At 36.2% G+C, this 9303-nt stretch overlaps 1 protein-coding gene across 1 annotated transcript in view; it reads right to left on the reverse strand.

Annotated features, from left to right (window-relative positions):
• LOC107719504 (striatin-3-like) overlaps positions 1-8982 on the reverse strand; it is a 16099-nt gene extending 7117 nt beyond the window's left edge. Inside the window, exons 1-6 of the mRNA XM_016526921.1 lie at positions 8846-8982; positions 8518-8694; positions 6907-7045; positions 6679-6820; positions 4159-4339; positions 3684-3731 (exon numbers count right to left, since the gene is read on the reverse strand). Coding sequence (XP_016382407.1) covers positions 3684-3731; positions 4159-4339; positions 6679-6820; positions 6907-7045; positions 8518-8694; positions 8846-8982 — 824 coding nt within the window. The remainder of the gene's footprint in view (positions 1-3683; positions 3732-4158; positions 4340-6678; positions 6821-6906; positions 7046-8517; positions 8695-8845) is intronic.
• Positions 8983-9303: the final 321 nt, after the last annotated feature.

Below are 9303 nucleotides of genomic sequence, written 5' to 3' on the forward strand. Positions count from 1 at the left end.
GAAAATAAACAAATTACAAGCATAGATAAATATAATAGAACAAAGATACAAATGAAATAAGCAGTGCTTTATATTTTTCAGGTAAGTCTAACAGTATTCAGGTACAGAAATTGAATAATCAAATGCTAAATAACACTGCATAGTCTTCACTGTATAAATCTAATAAATCTGTGTTAAAATCTGTTAACCATAAGCAACTGTGTTTACAGGGATACTTGCAGAGACATGCATTTTGACAATTTCGTGCGTATGTGTCATTTCAGGCACAAATAGAATTCAGTGTTCATGTGCGGCTCTCACCGTGTCTACACCGGATGCGAGCGGCGCGGTGCGACGCGACAAAACTCATGCCTCGTTCTATTTATGGTGTACTGGCACAAAATTCAAATGATTAGCAAAGGTCACATTGTCACGTCCAGAGTAGACTATAGCTGTTGCGGCGCTGGGCGGCACAACACGAGAGCTGTCGCATCCGGTGTAGAGACAGTGTCTGTGTGTGAGCAAAGAAAACGATCAGTATAAATATAACGATCAGTATACTAAACATCAAACATCCTGCAATGTGACTATCGCGGATGCGTACATCGCAATATCGCTGCTGAAACGATATATCGTGCAGCCCTAACAGTAATACAATATTTTAGTCAAACAGTGGCAGTAGTTTTTGTTAGTTAAAGTCTTGCCCTGATCAGCTATATGTGTGACGTGGAAACATCCTAGAGCAACAACAGTGAAACTGTAGACCACACATGCTCACGGGGCCGGACCGAGATCTCAAGAGTGTAAATATCATGTGCCCTCATTTAACACACTCACTATCCAGTTCCAAACAACAGCAATGACTGAAGAGAAGCTTGTCAAGAGCTTTATGACATAGAAAGGTGCACTCAATCATTTTTGCTAATTAAAAAAAAAATTAACCCTAAAGAAATAAAAAGCACTTTTGAACAAAATAATGTATACTGACACATAAGACAAATATATCCAAGTCTTCTAGAAAAAGCAATTTATTGAACTGATTTTAAAATAAGACAAAACAAGTATTAAAATAAGCTAAAATAACTACAAATCTATTTTTAATTCACCATGTGCCATGTGCTTGCCAGCCATATTGAAGTAAATTAAAAGTTTTTTTTGCTACTCCTCCTACAAATTTTGCCCAATTTGTCCAAAATCTGATCGTATGATCTTTGGACCGTGCCACAAAGAAATTACTGAATATATTTTTGATATTCACTACCATTCCCAAGAAATACCTCTCCAAAGTAGACCGTGCTGTGTTTGTTGTCTTATGCTATTAAGCTTAATATGCTAATAAGTTACAGGCTAACCAGTTACAATGCTGTTTAATGTGATTCTTCCGCTGTCAAGTTAATCATAAGCTGCATTACCATTAACTTAACTTTGCATATTACTCTGGTTAAAATGCTAAATAACTTTTTTTGGGAGCTCATTCTCACACCTAAACCTCTCCTCATCAGCACGTTGAATGTGCGTCAACTGAGTGGCACACTCTGCTAAGCCACCTGCCCCCGAACCTTTCAGGCCATGGGTTTGAATCCAGTGTGGCATATTCCCAGACCATCATAGGTATTGTGGCAAGAAATGATGCTGAAGTTACTTATTTTCCAGATGTAGTGCTTTTTTAAGTATCATCTCATCTGAGCTTAATAAATACTACCTTTGGTGCATTTATATACAAAATCTTAATTTTGAGTTGATTGTCACTTGAATTACGGAGCTTCAGGTTCTGCATAAACCCACGTATTCTCAGTGGCACGATGAAATGAGTTGTAGGCACCTGACCCAGAGATTGTGGGTTCTAATCCTATGTAGTACAAACTTTATATAACTGTGTGTAATGTTGTGTCACTTGGAGCCAATTGCTGCAGTTCTACCTTCGACAACTCAAGTCTCTGTAAAATTAAACAAACTACAGTGCATGAGTGGCATGCTGTGTAAATCAAAAGGCTAAAGCTTTGAAGATTTTCTACAAATTCAATGTGTAGCAAGTGTTTAACCATGGGAACTAGGGCTGGGCGATATAGCTAAAAAATGTATCAACGATATAATGTTTCATATCGTTCGGTATCGATAATTATTGACATTTTATAACCTTTTTTAAAACAAAAAGCAATAGAAAAAAAATGTTTAAATTTAACCACTGTATTTATAATTAACACAATTTATTGAGACAAACAACAAATATTTTTGGTTTTAACAGTTAAACACACAATAAAAATTAAACAAATATCTAATTTCTAATGTTTTATATGCAGATTAAATAGGTCTTTATTGAATAGGTCTAACAACAGTCAAATGCAAATGTTTATTTTAAATTCGACTAATATTCATTCTTTATTCACAATCTCCTCATCACAGGCAGGCACAGCACTCATTTCAGCATGTGTTCGTGTTTGTGTGTGCTGGTCTGCGTCACTCATAGCACGTGTCTATATTGTGCGCCATATAGAACATTTTTTCTATCGATATCGAAGAAGGTGTACCGTCGATAAATATCGATACAGTTTTATCGCCCAGGCCTAATGGCAACTATACATTGTTTAAAAGTATCCAAATAAAATCCAGGATTCAAATGTGTCAAAAATGGCCATAATGGGCTTGGCCCCATAATTGCGGCATGCAGCTATATATAAAAACATTTTTTATTTTTTTATTTTTTGGAAGACTCACAATGCTCATTTCAACAGTGGCCATTTTTTTAAATAACAAATATACTTTTTGTTATGCCAAGCTCTAAAATTATTTTTTTGTAGAAATTGCAAAAATAAAAACATGGTAAAATAGGTAAATTATTTTATTATTATTTAATAACATAAATAAAATAAATATTTTTTTTAACATTTTTTTTTACCTATACATTAACTGTGGAGTCAAAATGATTGAGAACCACTGTTCTACAATGAGCAGGTCGCCCCCCTAATGGACAGCACATCAGGTTGGCATCACATGACAATCCTCTGTGTCATGCAATTGACCAGCTACATTATTACTAACCATAATAACGAGTAAATATACTGGGACTTCAAGCAGCTAGACTGTTTATAGTGTAATGCAGCAGCAAACTGCTTTCCACCAACAATATATCAATAACCATTGGGATTGAATACACAAATGTTTATAGTATGACAGCAAAAGAAAGCTCTGGCAAGAAATCTCAGAAATGAATAAACTTAAAGCATCCGGACCAGTAGGTGTCAGTGTAGAGTATTAGAGCACTGCCATGAGTAAGGGCAAACAAAAAAGAATGCATCTTTAAATATCTAACATCACCATGCACAGTTTGGCTGGTGTGTTGTGGGAACATCCTCTGGAGTTATGGATCACATGTAACCATCATGGATGGGCTTACCAGAGGCCAGGAGAATACTACCTTTCTGAACACATAAGGTTGTGGCAATGCCTACATGTACAGTATTGTCCACACTGTCACAACACTTTCATTCTCCTCAACACATTTAGGATAAACTGGAATGACAACAACAACCTCGGCATTCATTTTTGTTGCTCTTGTAAGGAAATCTGCTTACCAATGGCTATTTGTAAATCTTGGAGGCTAACGTTTTTTAAATGTTTGACAGGCAGGTTTTAAAACTAAACTAAACAAAAAAGAAAAAGAAAAAAAGTGTATAAAAAGTCAATATCATGAAATCAATACTTACATATGCCCTCTAAACGTGTATATGGGCTCCACATCAAAAGAGGCACTTCTGCAAAGCAAGATGAAACTTTGTTTAGCAGTTTGTTTGGAACATTAATGTTGCATGATAAAATCAATGTGCTTCTTGAGACATCATTTTAAAGGGGTCATATGATGCGATTTCAAGTTTTCCTTTCTCTTTGGAGTGTTATCGCGATTAAGCTAAGGGGCATTACATTTCCGACGCGTGGTGCGTTGTGGTGTTCGGCCAATCACAATGCATTGGGTCAGCTGGCCAAAAAGCATGTCAACATATTCTGTTACACCAAATACACAAAATAATTAGGGCTGCACGATAAAGCTTTACTGATAAGATGCGCGTTAAATATCGCGTGCGATTTATCGTGCAGCCCTAAAAATAATGATCTTTAAAATAGCATCATATGACCCCTTTAAAGATCAAAAGCAATCCCAAGAAAGCCACAGCAAGCACTTACTTTTTGGCAGGAACTGTCTTCTGGAGGTTCCACAGTTTGAGGGTGTGGTCTTCTGAGACGGTGACCAACACCGGTTCCACAGGATGGAAGGCCAAGGCCCGCACTCCATCAAAGTGGCTTCGCAGGGTATATTTGGGATTCCATGTCTTCCTGAACGCGTCCTTATTGGCTGGCAGCATATATTTTTATATAATATTATATATAAATATATACATACAAGATTTTTGGTACCATTTCCTAGAACCATACACTGTGCAACCCTAATAGATACAGAGATAAGAAAATATACAGTGTTTATGGCAATAAATGTCTTGATTTAAGGGTGACACAGACTTCACATATACATGTGCCTCTTTACCAAAAATACATGTCATATTTATGGTGACATTTACATTAGGGGTGGGCGATATCTTATCGTTTGCGATATACCAGGAAAAATTCTCCCCACGATAAGAATTAGTCTTCCCGTGATATAACGAGTCTATTTGTTGACATATTTCTGTGTGTGACAGTGCGGAGCGAGGCAGATGTGAAATTGAGGAGTTGATCGCTTTTACAATCTGGAACTGGTTTGGTCAGGGATTTACTGTACAGTGCGACAAAAAAAATCGGTCTGAGCCTTAAATAAATGTACTACAGTACATTAGCAAGTGTGCGATACAGTTTTGCATGTGTATGAGCCTGTTTACAAACCTGTTATCCAACAAAGATATCATTTATTGACATGCTTTCTCCAAATTAACTTAACATAGTCGAGTGGTTGAAATAACTTCGTTTTGTGACCAGACGTGGTTTCATATTACAGAATGATAGTATTATATACAGTGATAAAGGCTATGTCGATTAGCATTGCATTATAAATATACATTCCTTATAAAAATACCCGATTGCTTGAACACAGATAAGCCATATATTTTGTGCAATCGTATGTTTATTGTCTTCAAGTTTTATCAGTTAAAATTCTCCAGCCCTAATTTACATAATCCTTAGTTTAGAAGTGGGTCAGAACAGACAGAAGAGAGTAAGACAAAAGAGTGAGAGATAAAGAAAGCAGAAGTGAGGGTGTGTGATGGATGTAATGAGCTGATGTGTTTGACCCAGCTGGCTCTGGTCGGAGCAGTAAGAGAATCTTTCGTGCTGGAAGCTGGCAGGAATGCTGATGCAGCAACTGGCCTAAATAAGATTCTACCGCAGGGCTAGTGTGTGCCACAAAGCACATACAAAGGACACGCATGCACATGCAGGCACACGTTGAAAACAGTTCACTCAAAAATATACTTTTTGAGGTTTGTGCTGTGTGTGTGAAACCTAATAAAAACTTGCAGAATGGCCAAGCAGCTCGTTTCATAGACTGATAGTAGGTAGTGATTTTTACTAAGGAAGTACCACTTACATTCCTAGTATTCTGGACGTATATGACAGCTTTGTGTAAGCAACTGGCTTAAGTCATTATTCACATGTTGATGCACGTCTAGACACACTACAGTTTAAAAGTTTGGGGTCAGTAAGATTTTATTCAGCAAGGACACATTAAATTGAAGTGTACATTTGTTACAAATGATTTTTATTTTAAATAAACGCTGCTCTTTCAATTCAGTTTTCTATTTTGTACTTTTCTATCAGAGCAACTGTTTTCAACATTAATAATAAGAAGAAATGATTTCTGAAGGATCATGTGACACTGAAAACTGGAGTAATGGTTGCTAAAAATTCTAATTTTTAAATTAAGAAATATATTTCACATTAATAGCATTTTACTGTTTTCCTCAAATTAATGCAGACTTAATGAGCATAAGAGACTTCTTTCAAAAAAAAAAAACATTCCAGATCCCCAACTTCTGAACCATAGTGTATGTGACAGCAGAGAGAAAAATTATAAGTCAATAAAAATGCTATTAACTTGTAATAGAAAAGATTATTACAAATACAGCACTATATGTCCTATTGGTGCTTTTTAATGTACTTTTTGGATTCAGTATAAATCTCCATTCATTTTCACTCTATGGCAAAGATCTGCATAGACATTCTGCCTAATGTCTTTTTGTGTTTTGTGGAAGAAAGAAAACACAGAGCTGAAACAACATGAGGGCGAGTAAATGAAAACAAAATGTTCTAGTTTGGGTGAAGTAGTCCTTTAATTGCAGGCCTTATTTTAACCCTACATGATAATAGACCTGCAGTCATTGCTCAATCATCAAACACTCCTTTGAGATGTGCCCTACTTCATTATAGATCTATAATCTATAGAAGCTTGTTTACGCCACAGGATAAAAAACTAAAAAGGTAATTGCAACTTTTTATTCCACAATTCAGAAAAAAAAAAGAATAAAAAAAAAAAGTGTACATTTTTTTTTACATGTTTGGCAGTTCTGAGAAGTAAAGTCAGAATTGTGAGACCAAAAGTCACAATTATCTATTTTAATTTTTTAAAATGTAGCGGAATCGAGCAGCCATAAAAACCACGATGATTAATGATTATAAAATCCATTTTGTCTATGAGTTTGGCAAGCACTATTTTACCCCACTCTGTGCCGTCTCCTGAACTCCGAGCCTCTCCGGCACCTTCTCCATCCTCCGCGTTTACCAAAAAGTCAAACTCCTTGAGTGCCTCCTCTGTGTCAGGGTCATCCGGTAAGTCTGAAGCCAAACCTTCATTTCCGACCTGGAAAAGTTATCATTATAGGCTATATTACATCAACAATCATATACCGAGAACAATAAATAATTATTACTAAAATTTTTACACACCTTAATTTTATGTTTTTTTATTCTACGTTTATCACTCCTGTCAGGCACGTCCTCCATTATGTCGCCCTCATCTTCTTCCTCTTCATCACTATCGTCAGCATTTTCTAAAAAATTAAATGTCTCCAGAACCTCTGGATTCCTGTTAAACCAAAGGCATCATAAGCAATGTTTCAAAACAGCTAACATGGAAATCTTTTTAACTGTTTATATTAATCTACCAGTTGAATCGACCCCCAAAAAAACTAGAGATGCACCGATTGCAATTTTCTTGGCCGATTCCGATTTCTTTGTGTGTTACCTGCCAATACCGATTTTTGCCGATTCCGATTTTCTTTCTAAAAACTATAATTGACAGCATATACAAACAAAAATCTATACTTTTTAATGCAAAAAAAAATATTTACAAAAAAATTATTAAACATTACAATTACCACAATCTGGACAAAGTTACAGTTGTTCTCTCACTTAAACAACTCTCAAAATAAAGTGCTCTGTGACTAGAAAAAAGGTAGAAATAACAATTAACTGAAAAGGAGTTGCTGTACTATTTAACAAAACAGATGTCATTTCCCACTGTTTCTTAAATTGTCATTTTTCACTAACCTTATTAAATGTGTCATCTTTCACATCAAATTCTTACATTGTTTCAATTAATTCAGTTATCAGTATCAGTAATCAGTATCAACAAACTCCATCTTTCCACTGCAGGAAACATAGAAGCTGCATCTGAAGTGGCATTAGATGTATTTACACAGACTGTCTGATGAAGCTGAGGTGCCATAAATGCATTTACACTGCAAACTTTCGAATGCATAAAGAATTTTATAAGATTAATGTTTTACATATTTTTAAACATACAAATAAAAAATGTTGGGAAAAATGCAATGATAGTTTTAAATATGAAACCAAACCAGTAGGTGGCATCAAATGACCGTTTGAATGAGTGAGTCATTTAGTTTTCCATTCAACAGATTCGTTCAAACGGATGATTAATTTAGAAACGAGGCAAGTGACTACCGTCTTTATGAATAGGTTACTGAATCATTGACTCACTTGATTCGTTCAAAAACGTGGATTCATTCAGTATCGAAACACCGCTGTGTTGCTCGGAGACACAAAACAGTTCTGCTGTGGCTCTGATTGGAACTATTTTCATCAGCGCAATTGAGCAAAAACAGTCAATAGTGTCTAAACCGTAAGTCACTTAATTTTAACTTGTTTATTGAACTACTATTGTATAAAATCACATTGCAATCGTGTTGAAACATTTTGTTCGTGCAATGTTGCGTACCTAAATCATATATTATAATTTTTTTTTTTTACTACCGCAGTATGTATCTATAAGTTTCTATGAGTGCTGTTGCGCTCATCCGTTTTGTTTTCTGCACGACTCTCTCTCACACACACACACTCACTCAGGCTGCTACTCATCTGGTACAACACAAATACATTATTAATCGGCGTAAGTGTGACGTCAAAACAGACCGGCTCGGAACCGGCAGACTGACAGGCCGGTCACCGGTCCGGGCCGATCATGCGGAAAACCAGCTAATTCCGGTCCCTGGCCGGTCGATCGGTGCATCTCTAAAAAAAATCCAAGGAAATCTGTACCTTTTCATGTCTTGTCCCTTTCTTTTGGCTGGAGACTCTCCTCCATTGAGAATCTGCTCTAGGTTCTTGGTTTCCACAGAACCGTTCTGCTCTGAGCCGGATAGCCCCAGTAACGACCGCACTCTCTGCGACCGGACATCCAGTATTGTGTCCGTATAACCTACTTCCTGAAGATATCTTGAAGGACAGAGATGTATAAAGACAGTAAGAACAGAGCTCAGACAATCAGGTGACATAAATAGCCATAATGTGATGATGCACATGCCCATGAACTTCCACACAGAGAAAGTATCATTCAGAAAAGCATAATGACTCAAGACTAACTTACTGTCTGAGGAGTTGCCTGCCCTGTTTCCACGTTAACTGGCTGTTCTGAGGTATAGCCGAGACCTCTGTATCTTTGGTATCTTGTTTAAGAAACAAAATAAACAATAAAACCACATTAGTAAAAGCAGAACAAAACATATGAATATACACATACAAACTAAATACCATTCAAAAGTTTGGGGTTAGTAGAGTGTTTCTTGAGCAGCAAATCAGCATATCAGAATGATTTCTGAAGGATTATGTGACACCAAAGACTGAAGTAATGGCTGCTGAATATTCAGCTTTGCCATCATAGGAATAAATTACATTTTAAAATATATTAAAGGGGTCATATGCTGCTAAAAAGAACATTATTTTGTGTATTTGGTGTAATGAAGCAACTTTACAGATCTTCTTTATGCACCCAGAGCTTAGTTGTAACACTCCAAAGAGAAAGGAAAAATTGAAAATCGCATCATA

Source organism: Sinocyclocheilus rhinocerous, unplaced genomic scaffold (assembly GCF_001515625.1).
Source record: "Sinocyclocheilus rhinocerous isolate Xijiao unplaced genomic scaffold, SAMN03320098_v1.1 scaffold1234, whole genome shotgun sequence".
In the NCBI taxonomy this organism is placed as follows: Eukaryota; Metazoa; Chordata; class Actinopteri; order Cypriniformes; family Cyprinidae; genus Sinocyclocheilus; species Sinocyclocheilus rhinocerous.